Below are 20,552 nucleotides of genomic sequence, written 5' to 3'. Positions count from 1 at the left end.
ACCCCAGCCCCCTACCTCAACCTGCAGTCCCTTCCCGCACTCCAAATCCCTCATTTCTGGCCCCACCCCAGAGCCTGCACCCCCAGTTAGAGTGCGCACCCCAACCCCCTCCCCCAGCCCAGTGAAAGTGAGTGCGGGTGGGGGAGAGCAAGCCACCAAAGGAGGGGGAATGTAGCGAGTAGGGGTGGAGCGTCAGGGAAGGGGCGGGGCTAGGGATGTTCAGTTTTGTGCTATTAGAAAGTTGGCGACCCTATCTGAAAGTGAGAACAGGCATTCTCATGGCACTGTTGTAGCCGGCGTCACAATACATTTATGTGCCAGATGTGCTAAAGATTCATATGTCCCTTCATGCTTCAACCACCATTCCAGGGGACATGCGTCCATGCTGATGACAGGTTCTGCTCGATAACAGTCCAAAGCAGTGCAGATCAATGCATTTTCATTATCTGAGTCAGATGCCAATAGTAGAAGGTTGATTTTCTTTTTTGGTGGTTCGGGTTCTGTAGTTTCCTCATTGGAGTGTTGCTCTTTTAAGACTTCTGAAAGCATGCTCCACACCTCATCTCTCTCAGATTTTGGAAATTGACACTTCAGATTCTTAAACTTTGGGTCAAGTGCTGTAGCTATCTTTAGAAATCTCACATTGGTACCTTCTTTGCGTTTTGTCAAGTCTGCAGTGAAAGTGTTCTTAAAATGAACATGTGCTGTCATCATTCGAGACTGCTATAACATGAAATATATGGCAGTATGCGGGTAAAACAGAGCAGGGGACGTACTATTCTCCCCCAAGGAGTTCAGTCTCAAATTTAATTAACAAATTTTTTTGAACGAGCGTCATCAGCATGGAAGCATGTCCTCTGGAACAGTGGCCAAAGCATGAAGGGGCATACAAACATTTAGCATATCTGGAACGCAAATACCTTGTAATGCTGGCTACAGAAGTGCCATGCAAATGCCTGTTCTCACTTTCTGGTAAATAAGAAGAGGGCAGCATTATCTCCTGTGAATGTAAACAAACCTGTTTGTCTTAGCGATTGGCTGAACAAGAAGTAGGACTGAGTGGACTTGTAGGCACTGAAGATTTACATTGTTTTATTTTTGAGTGCAGTTATGTAACAACAACAAAATCTACATTTATAAGTTGCACTTTCACAACAAAGAGATTGCATTACAGTACTTGTATGAGGTGAATTGAAAAATACTATTTCTTTTGTTTATTATTTTTACAGTGCAAATATTTGTAATCATAAATAATATACACTTTGATTTCAATTACAACACAGAATACAATATATATGAAAATGAAAAAATCCAAAATATTTAATACATTTCAATTGCATTCTGTTGCTTAACAGTGCAATTAAAACTGCAATTAATTGCAATTAATTTTTTTAATCACAATTAATTTTTTTTAGTTAATCGCCTGAGTTAACTGTGATTAATCGACAGCCCTAATGATATTCAGTAACCCCACAGGGTTGTTTCTACCAAACAACCTCCATCAAAATTTGGACAAGACAGAACTGTTCCTTATCTTCAATTCACCTTGAAATTTTGAAGGAACCATTTGCAATCTTATTCAATAATAATCTTAATGTTTGGGGCATTAAAACAGTTACCATCATAAGCAAGATCGCCCTGCTTGCAGATAACCTTTTCAGGTACTTATTTCAGTGAGTGCAAAAGTAAATATTTAAAACCTTAACTGCATTTGGGAGATATGCAAGGCTCACAATCAAGTGAAGTAAGATTGAAATATATCATATGGGCCAACAGTACTTTCCAGTTCCTCCTTAGTATTAGAATCCAGATTAGGTACTGATCATAAACATAAACCAAGATTTTTTAACACCCTATTACACTTTAATTCTATACCAGTCCTGGATAAAATTTCTCATTGGAGAGAGATGAGGACATCCTATCTATGCCTAACTGTCAAGTAAGGTGCAATACCTGTTCTTTCAAAGTATTTTTTCCCATCTGTTCTCTAATTATTTACGAAACACCACCAAAAAAAGTTAATTTATTTGAATAAATAGAAATGTTTTTTGGCAATTTTGGCAGTAGCATTGCCGTTCATCGAATATGTAATTCCTTGGCTTAGCAAGAAACAAACCCCAAAGGTACTTTCTGTCTGTAGCCTGTTTCTTTGTCAAGGAATCCTTCCCAAGACGTCATATGACAATCTCTAAATTCGGGTACAGATGAGTAATCCAGGATAAAGAAAACAGTCTCAGAACCATTAATAGTTATCTTTGAGAACTCATAAAGGACATGATTATGATATCTATCATTTCTAAAAGGCCTTGATGCCTGGGCAATTCTTAAATAGTAATAACTCATAATTTTAGGGCAATAATAACTACAAGGACCTGATTCTCATTAACACTAAGCCCTGTTTGTATTTCTCTGGCATCAAAAGAGGTCTTGATGTACATGAGAGCTGGGCCCAAAATTATTACATATAATTTACTGTACTAAACAATAAAACTTGATTCACATAACAAACTTGATTCACCTCTGTCTAGTGTCGTATCTCTATCAGGTCACTAGCACAAGCATGTGGGAGCACCCTCTGTTTTCAGATTTACCCTGAGTGGTACATAGCAAATACTAAATTATCACTCAGAAAATCCCCTTTACCCCATGACCTGTCTGCTATGTCTTTTCATAAGTGAACCAAAACACAAATATAAAACGGTTTGTGTATTTGGCTTTCCTTCTTACTAAACATAGAATTTGTCTACAGTGGAAATCAATACATCCCCTTCCATATCTGAATGGTTTAAGGATATTAAAAACATAATCCCTCTCAAGAAATCCTATTATACTGCAAAAGGAAATGAAACACACTTTAGTTGGTTCTGGAAGTACTTTACTAATACATGTGACATTCAATCACAGTAAACTATAACAAGGTAGATGGGCACATGTCTTCTCACAGTTTTCTGGTATATTTTTAAAAGCCCTTTACTATGGTTAATATATTTATTGCCTTTGATTACTTATGAACAGTTGTTTGACTTGCAATCATTATATATTTTTCCTCTCTGAATTAACTCTTCCATTCATCCCAACTATATGTAATGTCTGCAGCTTGTTTATAACCATTTTTGTTATGTCCCTGTTAATTCCTGTAAAATGTGAAACTGCTTGAAGAGAAATATTTTTAAAAAATTTAACTGAAGAGAATGGTCAGAATGTTTAATTTGCTGTTTCATTTAATTGTTTTTTAAATGCTTATTGGCGCAACTTTTCAGACACAACCAAATTCATCTCTAAAATCAATTAAGTTAAACCAGGATAAATTTGGCCCAAAATATTTTTTGTTTTTTAAATGCAAGTAAAATTGGGGGGAGGGGAAATGTGATAGGTAAACAGGGACATTTGTAATTAGGTACACAAGCTGTATAAACATGAACAAGCAAAGATAACTGTAAGTGGTCAGTACTAGAGTTGGGGAAGCCATTTGTTACAAATAAGAATTTTATTGAAAAAACAACTGTGAATCCCTATTAATAGAATTAGATACCAAAGTTTACTGATTTGATTTATATTTATCTCCTTTAAGAACGTTTTTAATATATTGAATACAGGTATTTCTTGTCAAAAAAATCTCAGGATCAGATGCTAGACAGCTTTATGCAATGAAGGTATTAAAAAAAGCCACACTGAAAGGTAAGTGATACTTTCCATAAATGGTTACTTTAATTGATGTACATATGTACCAAACCGTAATCTTTTGCAAACAAAAATATAAATATAGATACTGTTAAAAGAGTTAGTTCAACAAAGATCTTTTAAGTACATGCTTAACTTAAATTCATCAAATAGGACAAAAAGTAATGTCTTTGTATTATAAACACAAAAGGATTAATGAATGAAAGCATCACGTTTGTAGAATTTTTAATAAAAACAGTTTTCTTTCCGTGATAGCCTTTGATCAACTTGTTTGTTGTCATCCTGTCAGAAACCCATGTGCAGTAGATATGAAATTTCTAAACCTTTTACTACAAACTTCATTATAATGCAGTTCAGTAATCCTTCTTGAAATAATTAGTATTAAAATCCATGTCCCTTATTGAAGCACTGCATAGGCATAATAAATGTTTCATGAAGATAGCTGTGCTACATCATTCTGGTTAGTTGACTTGATCCTGGACATGTTAGTAGATACACCTCTACCCCGATATAACGCGACCCGATATAACACGAATTCGGATATAACGCGGTAAAGCAGCGCTCTGGGGGTCGGGGCTGCGCGCGTTGGCAGATCAAAGCAAGTTCAATATAATACGGTTTCACCTATAACGCAGTAAGATTTTTTTGGCTCCCGAGGACAGCGTTATATCGGGGTAGAGGTGTACTTATTAAATGGCATATTTCTGTTCTCCAAAATGCTGTGTAACTTTGTGGATAAAGTTTCTTGCCTTTTGTTGAGAAGGTTAAGAGATCAAATTATGTTTAGTTTGTGATGTTGAAAAATCCATTGTTAATACCTCTTTTATTATGATAGTCACAAAAACTGAGTATTTTTGTACAACAAAACCCACCAACTTTATAAAAAGAAAAATTCAAGAATATAAATACATAATGAGGTTGTGCTTATATGTTTTGTAGAAAAGAGGAAGCTAATTGTATTCCCTCTTCCCTAATCACTCTCCATACACACAGTGAACCCTGGAAAAGGATAGGAGTCTTAACATTCTAGTCTTCCAGATACCATATTTTGTATTATTGAATCTCTACTTGTCACAGACCCACAGGATAGACTCTTATTCAGAGATCTTTTCCTTCTTCAGGAATCAGTACACCTCAACAAGTATTTGCAGTGACACCAGGCAGCCTTTTCAAAACAGAATAGGGTTCCATAGTGGACTGGAATATAACATCAGGAAATCCTTAAATTAACATAAAGAAGCAAACATCAAGATATAGTTCATACTGGCCAATGCCAGGGCTCCCTTGAACCAGGCCGCTGTAGGAACTATCTTGGTTTCCTGTCTGTCTTTTTGTCTTCATTCCAGGAGAGCGCTCTGTGTGTATCCCTGAGCCCAGTTTTTATCGACTCCTGTCACCTCCCTCCATTGCCTTCCTCCTGAGTTCATATGTGCTCCACCCACCCAAGCTGGGAGCCTCTGATTGATATGTCAGTTGTTCATTCCTTGGGATTTCCCTTGTCTGGTAGGGCCTTCCATTGATATGGGTTGGTCTCAGCCAGTAATAAATGACCTGTTCATATCACCCAAGAGAGTTACGTGACAAAACGCCTTATGTCTCCTGCTCTTTACACTCACAGCATAGCAATTCTAAGCACAGAGTGAAACTGAGGCACATATTGGAATCATAAATATATTATCAAAATTTCCACACCTGGTTCCATAGTTAAAGTTTGAGCTTAAAGCAGGAATTTAACTACTTTTTTTTAAATGTATGTCCTCTCCAAAAATATAGGACTTGCTCCAAAATAGAATGAATTTTCAGAGAATTTATAAGTACCGTATATACTCAATCATAAGCCAGTTCGTTTATAAGCCGAACCCCCCCAGGATGGATAAGTAAAAATGGAAAATTTTTATAACCTGTTCAGAAGCCGACCCTATAATTCAGGGGTCAGCAAACTTTGGCTCCCGGGCCATCAGGATAAGCCGCTGGTGGGCCGAGATGGTTTGTTTATCTCGAGCGTCCGCAGGCACAGAGGTAAACCTAAGTAAACAAAGTGTTCCGGCGCGCCAGCTGCTTACCCTGACGGGCCGGGACAGCAAATGGTGGGGAAATTTTTTTGGTGAGGAGAATCTGGGAGTCAGGGGAGTAACCCCTGTGATTTCCGCCCCCCCCCATAACCCCACCCCTAGCCCAGGACCCCCACACTCTCCCTTTCCCATCCCTTCCCACCTTATCTGCGGAGGGCCAGGGGAGGATGTCTTTGACCTGGCTGGAGGAGCTCCAGCAGGCTGGGGGGCGCGGCCGCAGCCTGCTCCGGTGGGTCAGACCGGGCGGCGCGGCTGCAGCATGTTCCAGCAGGCTGGGCGGGCTGGGCAGTGCGGCCACAGCCTGCTCTGGGGGGCGGGGCCGAGCGGCACGGCTGCAGCCTGCCAGCCCTTGAGCTGCAGCTGCTTCGGAGGCTGTGGGGAGAGCAGCGTGGCCAGCAATGGAGAGACTCTGGCCCCGCCTCTTCCCTTCTGTCTCTGCTGGCTGTGCTGCCTCTCCTTGCTCCCTCTGTTGGGGGGAGAGGCTGTGTCCCACCTCTCCTTCTCTATACCCGTTCATAAGCCGACCCCCTTCTCTGGTGCTTCCCTTTTTTACTAAAAAAATTCGGCTTATGAACGAGTATATATGGTAAATTCTCTAATTAGCTTGCATTTATAATTATTTTTAAAATGGTTCCTTTTAAAAAAAACAAAAACAAAACTTGGGAGCCTATATCACTACATTTTTTTGTCTTAAATATCAGTAATGAAACGACAGACTAAGGCACCTGAACAGTCTTAAGTCTATCCTGTGGACACCATGAGGAAGAAAAACAAAAAAATGTAATGTTCCTAAAAATCAGAGTATCTTTTCTAACTGCAAGTAGAATCTCTCCTCAGCTATCCTGGGGTAAACTGTCACTTTTCTGTGGGATCATGGACAAAAATTTGGTTAAAACAGTGGATTTTGGATTTTTATCAAGAAAACTTCATATTGAATAGTTATATCACCAATGGCCCAGATTTGGTGATATTATTTATCTGGTCCCAAAGAAGAGAAAATGCCAAGGAAAAATTTGTTCTCCTTTTTGTCTTTGTTTCTTTGTGTTACTTAGAAGAGGAGCAGGGTACCTTCATCCCAGACCCAAAGCATCTGAAACAGTTTGTTCCCAGAAAAAATTTAGAATGGCATATAACTACCTTTTAACGACAGTCCATAACTGAGATATAAATTAAAGATTTGCTCTCTTGGGTCTTAAGCTTCAAGTGCAAGACTTTCAGATGTCTTAGGCAAACCAAAGATGAAGCATTTTTGAGAATGTTAACACCCTGTCCAGTGTATTTCTTCCCTGCTTGTGCCTCAACTGATACTGCATTTTCAGCTATGGCTGTCAGAGGAGTTCTCAACTGACTGCTCCTCCTTCAAGAGTTTGGCCATTAAAATTGATGTATTTGAGTGTTTATAAATGATTATCTATATTTTGAATTTTTTTTTTTTTTTTTGAGGGGGATTGACAGTTCTTTTGTGGTGTACAAGATGCTTTGCCTCCAGCAGCTTTGTCTTATTCTTTACATCCTTTTTTAGACATTGGTTTCCTCCCATTAAAAAGCACTTTCGTGATTTTTGAAACTCCTGACTGGCTGTGGCCCTGAGTGGGGTAGTAAGTTGTGTTCAGATGCTACATCACTGGGTCTTTTGGGATGTGAGCAATGAGTAACAGTCTTATCTCCATCAGTAGAACAGATGTTATGTCAAAAGCAGGAATTTTGATTGCAGCAGCAGCACTGCAAAAATCATCAGGAAAAGGATCCAGTAGATTCTAGACACTAGAAAGCACTGCCTGTGAGTAATAGGCATAGGCTAAAGACACCACATTGTCCTCTGGGAAGTTGGGGGACTGCACATTGGGAGAGGTCTTGTAGATCTCTTTAGGAGTTAAGATTCAGACCTTCATACATCTTGTAATTGCAGTGCCTCACAGTCATGAAGTATTGACACAGATGGGTCCTTGGCCTTCAGACATTGCCCAGAACTGACAGGAAAACCAAGATACTACACAAATGGGTTGCATTGATTTAACTAAACTGCCTTCTTAGACTGATTTAGTTAATCCAGTGCAATTTTTGTATATAAACGAGACCTTTGATGCACCTTTAAGCTTATGCATTAAAGTACCAATACAACAGTGTCTTCTGACCAAAGATGTTGCCTTGTGTTTTTGCCTCTCCCAACATCTGAGGCTCTGGGGATTCCATGACCCAAAGGGCAAGGACTTGCTATAGAGGATGCCACAATACTCGAACATTGTGCTTGAACCTTAAGACTCAAGAATGTGATTCTGTTACAACTTATGTCTTAGAACAAGTAGAGTCACATGTAAATAAATTATTCCCTTCTGTGAAATTAATCCATTTTGAATACTAATTACAACAACTCAGTAATAACTTGTGTGTTTTGAGATTGAATGTCCCCTGCATTTAAATAAATGGTTGGTTTGCCTAAGACATTTTAGCTTGTTTCCATCTTCGTTTCTTTCAGTAAACTATTTTCTTAATCCAGAGTCAGAGGCAATAGTACCTTTTAAAGACTGCTTTCTACTTGCAGGCAGTTTACGTGCTTTATCACCTCCTATCTGTAGGAGAGTACCTTCAGGGAAATGCAGCTACAGTAGCCAGAATGCATTGTTATACCACATTCCAACCTTTTAGTGTTTGGAGCATATTCAGGAGTAAACTGATAGCCTAGATTGATTGACATATGTGTTTTTAAAAGTGTCTCAGTGGTGCCATAGCATTGGATGGATATCTTTTGATTGTAGTTTGTAAAAATCCAAATTAAAAGATTTTTGTTCAGCTTCTTTTGGTTTAAAGCTACTTCTTTCAATATAGTTTATTATTAAGTTTATTATAAGGTACGCTTTGTACAGTAAACCTGCATTCACACCAGTGGGTTCTACCACTTTAACTCTGTTTCTAAACTGATATAGTACAAAAATGTGTGTAGATCAGAGTATAGTGCTGTTGGAGTTCTTGGTTACAGATTTTTAATTTTTTTTCTAGGTTTCAAGTAGCAACAACTTGACTTGAGCAAGTCCCAGTTTTTAGTGAGATTTTCAGGAAACAATGTATTGTGAAGTAGGTTCTCCACACAGTCTCACAAATTTGCCTTTGCATGGATGTTATTGAATGGCATAGAGTTGTAATAATTAAACCAAAAATATACAAGGAGAAGTAAATTAGGGAAATGTAAGAGGAATAGTCTGTTCTCAATATGAATTATACTTTGTGTTCATATTGTAGTTCGAGATCGGGTTCGGACAAAAATGGAACGTGACATCTTAGTGGAAGTTAATCATCCTTTTATTGTCAAGTTACATTATGGTGAGTTATAAAAGATGAAATATTATTTGTCTGTCACTGTGGTGACAAAAATTCAAATACCTTTGCAAAGAATCATAGAAATTAGAGTTGGTCATCTAAACCCCAATCCTGCAAAAATGTATTGCACATACTTAGCTTTACACACTTTGAATAGTCACCCTAAAATCAGTTTTACTATTCTCAGTACATAAAGTTAAGCACAGGGGTAAGTCTTTGCAGAAACGGGGACTTCAGACCATCCTTTTATAAAAGGAACGTATGTCAATTTAAATCTAGCTAGTATTTTTTAAAAAAAGATTTCAGTTTCTACACCTGTCTATCATACTTTTCTGTTTTTAAAATATTTTCCATCCCTAATTGATCTATAAAGACTAACGTGTACAAAAGTCTCTAGTCCCATTCCCATCAAAGTCAGTAGAAATACTCTTATTGATTTCAGTGGCAACTCAGTTATTTAGAGGAAAGAGTGAAAATGACTCAGTTCAATATTCTGTTAACTGCACAGAGTAAACAAACTGCAAAAATAGAGAAATATATTTTCTGATCTTTCAGTTATAGCAATTTAAAGTTTTATTTATAACAATAGTTGCTATAAAATATTCAGACAGAAGTGATTTTTTTTTGTTCTTAAGTTGATAGTGCCCCTTTAATATCATTCCCTACAGTGTATTCTTCAGTGTTTTGTCCAGTCCTGTTTCCATGTGATTACTGTACAATGTAATATATCTCCGTATTAGGTTGAATATCTCATAACACTAACATACATGATGTACGTTAAATGTATTGGCATGCTCACTTAAATCTAACTGTTTTATTATCAAGATTTGGAAAAAGAATGCTGACTAGCCAAGCCATGTTTTCAGTGGCATAAAGTTTATTGGTGATCTGCCTTTATTTTTTTCTTCTGACATGACACTGATTTGTTTAAAGGTAGAATTTATTTAATTCTTTTAAGTGACTATGTTTCAATCTAGGAGAGAGAAAGTCATTGTTTTGGTAATGGGAACAATGGTAAATTCTGGTAAACTTATTCTTCTGGTCGTTGGTAAAAGTACGAATTAGCTGCTTATTGAAATTGTTTTTAATGGGTCTTTTCAGCTTTTCAAACAGAAGGAAAGCTATACCTTATTTTGGATTTTCTCAGGGGAGGAGACTTGTTTACACGCTTATCCAAAGAGGTAAACAATTTTTTCACATTAAACATATGGTTAAACGTGGTCTTTCACTGATCTGTGTTGGGGAGGTATATCAGGAGAGTTTACCTTCATGTTCTTAATTATTAAAAATGTGGTTTTCATTAAACAGATCTTAGAAATAAAAATATATTTCTATCCATGCTCTTCAGGAGGTTTTGGGATTTTTTAATTTTTGTTTGTTTAGCTTTGAAAGAGTGCTGTCATAAGAATGTTGTTAATTTGTTACTCCCGAGGTACACTCCAGCAATTAGATTTCTCATATTGCTCTTGTGCTTTCTCATATACCCGCCACCAACCTGTTTAAATAACTTGCCTCAAAAAGTATATAGAGCTATAGAAATATGCTTATACAGGGAGAATATCTGTTAGTTGCAGTAGTTTGAGTGTATTTATTGACATCTATATTTATGCTAAATGGATCTGTATTATTAATATTAGCCCCCCTCCCGAAAGTGCTGAGCATTTTATAAACTTGAGGTGAGCAAGATTTGTAATCCTTATCCTAAGCTTTAAAAAAAATTCACACATTTTTAGCCCTTATGGTCATGAAGATAACTTTCCAAACAAGAGCCAAACTGATGCAGTGGTGTCTGTCTGACTACACTGCAATCAAGAGGTGTGATTGCAGCTTGTATAGGTAACCTTCAACAATGCAACTTCAACCCTGATGAAGCTTGGAAAGCCAAACGGAGTTCACAGAAAGTCACAAATAAACACCTTGTGAAAGATCCAACACAGAAGATCCCTGGCTTTGATCTCTCATGGGCAACCCTAAATCGTATCTGCACAAACCATGGTAGACGCAGCTACTTGCTGCACAAATGGAAAATTAAAGACTCTCCAGTGTGCAGCTGTGGTCACCCAGAACACCATGGAACATATAACAACTTGATGCCCGATTCACAAATACGAAGGAGGCATCACAGCAGTACACTTTACTACTCCAGACTCAATTATCTGGCTTAGCCAGCTAAATGTAAAATTATAATTGTTGTTCTACATTTACATCAGTCATATGAAGAAGAAGAAGAATCTAGCTTTGATCTAGCTAGATCAATCTACAGGTTATCAACAACCATGCCCAGTACCCAGGATATATACTCAGGAGGCTAGCCCTTGCTGCTACCCATGCTGCCACAGTTACACAACTGTTGCCAATCGTGTGCAGAAACATTGTTGTTATATTTATACCACAATCCCAAATCATGTTTCATGCCTTTCTGGTGGCCAAAAGTCCCAATTGTACCTACCATCTGCCAAACGTTTCATCTTCTACAAACGTCTACGACAGTGGTTCTCAACCAGAGGTCCAGGGCTCCCAGCGGGGCCGTGAGCAGGTTTCAGGGGGTCCGCCAAGCAGGACCAGTGTTAAACTTTCTGGGGCCCAGGGCAGAAAGCTGAAGTTCCACTGCATGGGGCTGAAGCCTGGGGCCCTGAGCCCCGCCACTTGGGGCTGAAGCAGAAGCCTGAGCAGCTTAGCTTCACGGTGTCCCCTATGGCATGTGGCCCTGGGCAGTTGCCCGGCTTGCTACCTCCTAATGCTGGCCCTGGCTTTTATATGCAGAAAACCAGTTACTATGGCACAGGTGGGCCGTGGAGTTTTCAGAGCATGTTTGGGGGGGCCTCAGAAAGAAAAAGGTTGAGAATCCCTGGTCTACAATACAGTTCCTGCAAGCTACTCTAGGTTCAGCTTGCTCCACTTACTTGGGCCCTTGGCTATATTTGAAAACTTTGAGCCTCTTTGTCCACAATTTACATGCTCCTTGCTGGCATCTCAGTATATCACCTTCCTGCTAGTGACTTTTCCATCTTCAGCCACTCCACAGATACAGAAATTCTAAGGGTCTTGGTTAGTGTTTTCACTAGTATGGGAGCTGGCCCTATTTGGGATTTAAATCTGTTTCCCACAAATGTGTTGTGTGTCAAGTGGATCAAGTTATTCATTGAGATGTCCCAGAGAGACTTAAGGCTCATTCCTGTAAGTTATTGGTGTATCTGCCTAACCTAATTTGTAGTACTGCCACATGACATTTTACTCATGATTTTATACAGTATTGTTCTTTTGATTTGCCATCTACCCAATATATTGGGGAGTAGTTCTGCAATTATGTTTTATTAGATCTCAGTCCTCATGACGATCCCCATGGCCATTGTGTGTGAAGCAGCATCTGCTCCAAAGGGGGTCTCAGCGCAATGCCCACTGATCAGACCAGATCAGTTACACCTTTCCCCAACTATCGCTGCTGCTGCGTGTCCTCCACAAGATCCAGCAGGAAAGTGCCATGGTTATTCTGATAGCCCCATTCTGGCCTGGCCTGTTCTGGTTTCCCCATTTCTCTGCATGTCAGCGAATCCCCCACTTCTGCTGCCAGCTTTCCCAGAAGTGTTCACGCAACATGTCACCAGGATCAGGCATCCCCATATGCAAACACTTCACCTCCCAAGTTTGGTTTTTGTATGGGCATTTTCACTAGATTGGGATTGTTTGTCGGTAGTTCGAGACATCCTCTCGAGTAGCAGAAAAGATTCCATGAGGTGTTTCTATTAGGCCAAGTGGAAGCGTTCCACCTCCTGGGCCAGGCAGAGGGGTCTCGCCCCAGAGGACATACATTCCCCTTCTGTTAGACTACTTTCTGTCCCTGAAGACCTCAGGGCTTGCACTCAATTCCATGAAAGTTCACCCCTCTGTGGAAGGACGTTCTGGTTTACTCTCCCATTGACTACCAGGTTTGGGAAAGGCCTCTTTAGAACTTATCCACTCATTCAACCTATCACTCACCAATGGGACCTCAACCTCATCCTCTTGACGTTAATGAAATCGCCCTTTGAATCTCTGGCTTCATGTTCCCCGTCTCTTCTTTCCAGGCAGGTCACTTCCTTGGTAGCTATTACTTCCACGAGAAGGGTAGGAGAATTGGAGGCCATAATGGCTGACCCCCTTTTACCATGTTCCCTAAGGACAAAGTTTCCCTGCCTCTGCACCCCAAGTTTCTATTAAAGGTGGTATCCCATTTTCATTTCACTCAACCTATACACTTATCTGCTTTCTTTCCAAAACCTCACGCCTCGGTGGAGGAGTGGCACTTTCACTCCCTCAATGTCTGCAGACCCCTGGCCTTCCACCTGCAGAAGACAAGACCATTTAGGAAATCCCCTAAACTGTTTATCGCTATAACTGAATGGATTAAAGGGCAGGCGATTTCCACATGGAGGAACTCTAAGTGGGTTTCAGGTTGCATTACGTTCTATCAGTTAGCCATTGTGGTGAGGGCTCATTCCACAAGAGCACATGTATCAACTACGGCTGCCCTGCATATGATGTACCACTTCCAGATATATGTAGGACAGCCACATTGAGTTCGGTACATACCTTCGCCTCCTGTTACACCTAGTGCAAGACTCTGCAATGGATGCTTCGTTTGGCGCAGCTATCCTCCGTTCAACCATTCCATCATCTTCTTCGTATCCTCCGCCTACTTAGGTGGTACTTGTTCATCACCCTCCGTGGAATACAATAGGAACCATCACTCGAAGAAGAAGAGGTTACTTGCCTGTAATTGGAGGTTCTTCAAGATGTGTGGTCCCTATCTGCATTCCAATCCCATCCACCTTCCCCTCTGCTAAGGATTTGTTCAGTTTGCGGTGGCGAAGGAACTGAGGGTGCAGTTGATCCGCCTCACCCTTTCTAGCCTTGAACGAAACCAGGAAGCAGAGCAAGTGCGCATGCTCAGACCAACGGACACTACTACTTTCAAATTCTTTGGCTCCTGTTGCAAAATGGCTGATGTTGGTATGGTGGGTCCTGTGCTTTTCTTGGCAGGGGGCCTAAATGCCACTCCTTGCCCCTGCTAGTGGCCCAGGAAGGTGGTAGAGGAGGGAAGCAGGGAAGGGGTCTGGGTTTGCTCCTCACTCTGAGCCCCAGCCCCTGTCAACCCCTGTGGGTTTCTTACCCTCTTCCCTCTTGGATAGAGTTATTGTTGATCCTTGACGCTGGGGAAGGGAGTCTCCCTGCCCTGCTGGGGCAGGGTCTCCCTTACTTCGGTTCTCTGGTCTTTTGGTTGTCAGCAACACACCTCCAAACTCCAGTCCTCTCTCCTTCCTCGCACCACCCTGTCTGCCTGAAGCAGGGTTTTTTTTATTAGGTTACTGGCAGGCCCTTAATTGACTACAGGTGCTCCAATTAACCTGTAGCAACCCTCCCTAGTCTACAGGGAACCACGCCTTAATTAGCCTAGGGCTTATATATCTCCCCTCTACCACTCTCCCACTGCTCCCTGGCTCTGCTGTATCACATATTCCCTTCCCTTCTCTCTCCCCTCCCTCCCCCCCAGCCCTCCCTTAACACCATGGGGTTGGGCTACTTGGGACGAGAGATAGTGTTGTAGTGACAGGACGTCCGCGTTGCTGTGTTGGCTTCTGGCTCTGTGCTATATCCGGAAGTGGAAAGATTGTAGAGATAGGAACCATCTAGTCACTCATACATTCCTCTCCTTGTTTGTGTGCATCCATTGGAGTGGGGCGTGGTCCGTAACAAGGGTGAACCGCTGCCCAAGTAGGTAGTACCGTTAAAATCTCCATGGCCCATTTAACTGCTAGGCATTCCTTTTCTACTACGGCATACTGTTGCTCCCTGGGCAGGAGCTTCTGGCTGAGGAAGGAATCCCCCACCATCTGTGAAAGGACAGCCCCAAGTCCTATATCCAACGCATCTGTAGGATGAATTCCTTCTTGAAATATGGGGCTATGAGCACTGGATGACTGCAAAGGGCTGTCCTCAGGTCTGTGAAAGCTTCTTCCGCTGCCTCAGTCCGCTTAACTATCTCCGGGCCCTGAGCTCTTATCAGGTCCGTCAGAGGCGCTGCCCTCGTGGCGAAATGAGGGATGAACCGACGATAGTACCCCACTATCCCTAAGAATGCTGACTTGCTTCTTGCAGGTCAGGCGGGGCCATTCCTGTATTGCTTCCACTTTGTTCCATTGGGGTTTCACCAGGTCCCTTCCGACTACATACCTGAGGTATCTGGCCTCGGCTAGCCCTATTGCACATTTGGATGGGTTAGCGATGAGGCTGGCCTGTCAAAGAGCATCTAATACCACATCCACTTTCCCCAGGTGTGTCTCCCAGTCAGGGCTATGGATTACCACATTGTCTAAATAGGTGGCAGCATACTTGGTATGAGGTCAAAGTAATCTGTCCATCAATCATTGGAAAGTCACGGGGGCCCCATGGAGCCCGAAAGGGAGGATGATATATTGGAAGAGGCTGTCAGGTGTCGAGAAAATGGTTTTTTCCTTGGCATCCTCAGCCAGGAGGATCTGCCAGTAGCCTTTTGTTAAGTCCAAGGCGGTCAGGTATCGGGCCTTGCCTAACTGATCCACCAGCTCATCGATGCGTGGTATCGGGTAGGCATCGAATTGGGATACCTTGTTTAACTTCCAGAAATCATTGCAAAACCTCAGGGTGCCGTCAGGCTTGGGGACCAAGACAATAGGGCTGGACCACTGGCTGTGGGATTCCTCAATAACCCCGAGTTCCAGCATCTTCCTTACTTCCGCCCTAATTTCTTCTCTTTTTGCCTCTGGCATGTGATATGGTTTTATCGACACCCTTGCTCTGGGACAGGTGACGGTGTGGTGTTGGATCAGCGTCGTATGGCCTGGTTGTGTGGAGAACACGTCTTGGTTCTGCTGGATCATCTCGACGACCTCCATTCGTTGTTCTGGGGCTAGTTTGGGGGATATCCTTCCCTGCCCTTGTGGGCCATCTGCCTGGGATGGAACCAGCAGGACAGCCAGGCACGTCTCCCGATCGAGCCAGGGTTTCAGTAAGTTGATGTGGTAGATCTGCTCTGTCCTTCGGTGATCTGGCTGCTTCACCTTATAATTCACCTCCCCAACTGCTTCCACGATCTCAGAGAGTCCACGGCAGCTGGCCAGGAGCTTGCTTTCTGTTGTTGGTACCAGCATCAACACCCGTTCTCCTGGTTGAAATTTCTGTGTTTTTTCCCGACAGTTGTGCTTTCTCCAAATGCTTTTGTACTATGGGGGTCACTTGAGCTATTCGTTCTCTCATCTGGGTCACGTGTGCGATGATGTTCTTCCCCGGGTTGGGTTGTTCCTCCCATTCCTCCTTTGCGATGTCTAATATGCCACATGAGTGGCGTCCGTACAGTAGCTTGAAGGGGGAGAATCCAGTAGATGCCTGGGGAACTTTTTGTATCGCAAACATCAGGTACGGTAGGAGGGTATCCCAGTCTTTTCCGTCTTGGGCCACCACCTTTCAGATCATGCTCTTGAGAGTGTGGTTAAATTGCTTGACCAGACCATCTGTTTGGGGATGATAGACTGAGGTCCGCAAGGTTTGGATGTGAAGCCGGGTACATAAGTCTTTCATCACTCTCGAAATGAAGGGAGTCCCTTGGTCTGTCAGGATCTCGTTAGGGATGCCTACCCTAGCAAAAACCTGGACCAGTTCTTCTGCCATCGCCTTGGACGTGGGGTTTCTTAGAGGAATGGCTTCTGGGTACCGTGTAGCGTAGTCCAGGATGACGAGTATGCTTCGGTGGCCCCGGGCCGATCTTTCTAGTGGGCCTGCTAGATCCATGGCTATCCTTTCAAAAGGGACTTCAGTTACAGGCAAGGGTACCAATGGGGCCCTTAACTGAGGTCGAGGGCTATGCAATTGGCACTCTGGGCAGGAGGTGCAATAGCGCTGGACTTCTGACCATACCCCCAGCCAGTAGAACCTCCTTAGGACTCTATCCAGGGTCTAATCTGCTCCTAAATGTCCCCCAAATAGATGACTGGGAGCTAACTCTAATACGGACAAGAGCTGTTCTACTACCTCCCTCCATTGGCACTATCCAGTACAACAGATCCTGTTTTATTATATAGTATGGCCGTAGGCCTTTGGTTTTCCCTTCTACTGGCACGCCATTAACTTCTACTACCTCCTCTCTCACGTTCGCATAGAGTGGGTCATAGGCTTGATTGCGTGTGGGCCAATCTGGTCTGATTCTATTGGATCGGTCTCCCCTCCTTCCCTTGGGGTACTTCCGCTCGTGCTGGTGGCCGTCTCTGGGTCTCCCTTCCTCTGGTTCTCTGGTCTTTCAATTGTCAGCAGCATACCTCCAAACTCCAGTACTCTCTCCTTCCTAGCACTAGACATGATTATCCTACACATTTTGAGAACGGTTTGCTGCTGAAAGCATTCTGTTTCAACACAGGAGAGAGGTCATCATTTCATATAATCCAGTTTCTCTTGTGCCCGCTACAGAAGATATTTATGAAGGCCCTGAATCAGCAAGTTACTTAAGCACATGCTTAACTTTGAGCAAGAGTAATTCCACAGCTGTCATTTGGATTAGTCACATGCTTAAAGCTAGCCATGTGTTTAAGTAGTGTGTTGAATTGTGGCCTTAGGATGTGGCTTAACTCTCATTAAAGTCAAAAGGAAGACTCCATTGACATCAGGGGGAGTTAGATTGGACCATTATTAGACTTTTTTTTAAAAAACCATGTCCTTTAATTCCTCAGAAATTTGGTCAAACACTGCTCTCAGTCATCCATGTAAACCCATGGCCTATTGCTTTTAGGGTAATGGCTGGGAGGCAGGGCTCAAAAGTGGACTTTGTAATTCCTCCTCCTACGGCCAGTAGAGACTGAGCGCACAGTTGATATGATGCCAATAGTGTAGGGAAGGAATACACGTTGCACCTGCCTTCTGCTCCATTACATAATGTATGGGCATGTAATTTGGAGAGCCCATATCAGAGTTAGTCATATACTATTTATTGCATTAACTATTCTAAAAAGTTGCCATTTTTCCATGAATAATTTATTTGACAGACCAGTTTCTCTGGTAACTGACCAGCTGTAGTCCGCAGCACAAGCTTTTAGAAAAGTGGAAAAAATAAAGAGAGTACACAAATCCAAGAGTTCATACCCACTCCACATGCACATGCCAGCAATGTAAAAAAGACAGCCCTAGCCCTTAAGAGACGTGATTGATTATACAGGAGACTGAGAGACAAGGTGGGTGAGGTAATATCTTTAATTAGATCAACTTGTGTTGGTGAGAGAGACAAACTTTCGAGCTTACGCAGAGCTTTTCTTCAGGTCACAGAGATATGTGTAAGCTCAAAAGCTTCTCTCTCACCAACAGAATGGTCCAATGAAAGATATTATCTCACCCACTTTGTCCTAATATCCTGGGACCAGCATGGCTACAACAACAATGCACATATACAAATGGCTCATTCAGTTAATGTTCTTGTGGTTTTTCACTAGCATGGAGGATTTTAAAAAAATCTTATTTTGCTTTTTCAGGTGATGTTCACAGAAGAAGATGTCAAATTCTACTTGGCTGAATTAGCACTTGCTTTAGACCACCTACATAGTCTTGGAATAATATACAGGGATCTAAAACCAGAGAAGTAAGAATCCACTGTAGTAAATGCAATGTATGAATTAGTTAATATTTTATATAGCAGTTTAACAGTCTAATAATAATGCTAAGCATTATTATTATCTTTATAACTATTAGCCATTTAAAATTTGTGACTATATAAGCTTACCAGTGAAAGTTGCTTTTAAAAAAAGTGTGATAGTGTTTCCAGTAGAAAAAAAGCAACTGCCACAAGGTTGGTATGCCAGATATTGGGCACTCCCTGACAGCTGCACTTCCGTGAGAAAAGAAATATTGAAATATACATAGCCCATGATTTCCAGGTACTTTAAAAAGCAGAATGGCGCATAGCATACTCTTGATCACACAGTCAATATGCAGAGTGGCCTTGATTTGTTGTAGTGTGTCCATCAGATGTTTGTTCAATATTGCAGCCTTTATTGTACGAAACAGATTTTTTCAAAGAAGGGCTGAAGTTGTAAAAAAATGTATAATACAAGATTTAAGGTTACATTTGAGCCTATATGTTTTTACAAAACCCATTTGAAAACTAACTGTGGTAAAAAAAAAAAAAAATTGTCCATGTCTAGTGTTCAATGTAAATTGCAGTGAGATGGAAAACGGAGTTCATGATTTAAAGCAATATTGTCAAGTCCAGTAATTTTAAAATAGAAATTTTGACCTATCTTAAACTGATTGAGTGAGTGACTCAGTCTACAGCTTAATGGGTTTCTGTTTGTCATGCTGAACCTGCATGAGTGACCACTGAAATTGTAAGGTTTTGGAATGCCAATTCAGATGTCCATCTCAATAACCCAGTCATCCTTGCCTCACTCAGAGATGAACACAAGTGACTGAATTCCTTCTCTTGTTTTCATATCCTTCCTTAGTTCAGTTTTCCCAGTTATCTAGGTCTTCGGGGGAGAGAGTGTGTTTGTGTGGTGGGGGTTAATACTAAAGTAAAATGGAGGAGGCAAAGAGGAAAACAGTTGTTCCCCTTGGGAACTGCAGTCTGGATTCTCTGAGTCTTTCTGCTCTCAATGCTAGATTTTTGAGCTATCATCTGGAGAGGTGTCTAAATGGGAACAAAACTCTCATCAGTGCTTCATCTGACAGAAAGTTCATTCTGCCTCAAGGGCTTTAGGCCAGATAAGATGCAATTATTCTAAAAGTGTTACTACCTTGGGTGATCTTACCCTTATTCCTTGAGCTCTCTGTCTGATTTGCAAATGATTTTGTAGCAGCCAGATCCCAGAAGAATGTGCCTGCCCCTGTTTCTGTAAAGTGCAAGAAGCCAGTTGCAGTTAAAATGGGGAGGCAGGGGAGAGGCCATGGTTAAGACTCCTTCTCTTTATACATAAACCTACAGCTCCCACCTATAAGATGGCTTTAGTTGTTAAAAGCCATATCGTCGGACCAAATCTAGAAACACGGTGCTGTAAGTACCCAGTCCCTGTGCTCTAAATCTTATCCCTCTGATTCTAGTGGGCTTGGATACAAATAACACATATTTCTCATGATGGGATGTGACTGCTTTATGAAGAGGTCCCAGATCAGACCCACTAATTTACTTTAGAAGACTAATCTGTTCTCTGTAGGAATAGTACAGAATAGCTGCACCGTATCCTCCTACCAAAGGAATGTCCTCCATATTAACTTTGAGGAAAGTGAGCTGGATAACATTATCCCACTTCATCCAATGGTGCAAACATTGATTTATACCTGTTCTGTCCCAGTATTCACTTTATCTTGCTAATTCTTGCCAGCAGAGTGAGTGTGTGAGTGTGTGAGTGTGTGAGTGTGTGTGTATGTGTGTGTGTGTGTGTGTGTGTATATATATATATATATATATATATATATATATATATATATATATAT

The 20,552-nt window shown here is 41.6% G+C and overlaps 1 protein-coding gene across 2 annotated transcripts in view; it reads left to right on the top strand.

Annotated features, from left to right (window-relative positions):
- LOC112105114 (ribosomal protein S6 kinase alpha-3) overlaps nucleotides 1–20,552 on the top strand; it is a 129,040-nt gene that overhangs the window by 51,180 nt on the left and 57,308 nt on the right. For both annotated transcript variants that reach the window (XM_024197777.2, XM_029910797.1), the window contains 4 exons: nucleotides 3,597–3,678; nucleotides 8,991–9,071; nucleotides 10,170–10,249; nucleotides 18,596–18,702. In XM_024197777.2, coding sequence (XP_024053545.1) covers nucleotides 3,597–3,678; nucleotides 8,991–9,071; nucleotides 10,170–10,249; nucleotides 18,596–18,702 — 350 coding nt within the window. The remainder of the gene's footprint in view (nucleotides 1–3,596; nucleotides 3,679–8,990; nucleotides 9,072–10,169; nucleotides 10,250–18,595; nucleotides 18,703–20,552) is intronic.

The sequence above is a fragment of the Terrapene carolina genome, unplaced genomic scaffold, assembly GCF_002925995.2.
Source record: "Terrapene carolina triunguis isolate 2854851 unplaced genomic scaffold, T_m_triunguis-2.0 Scaffold22, whole genome shotgun sequence".
NCBI classification, from domain to species: Eukaryota; Metazoa; Chordata; order Testudines; family Emydidae; genus Terrapene; species Terrapene triunguis.
This window is presented reverse-complemented; position numbering and strand designations above follow the sequence as displayed.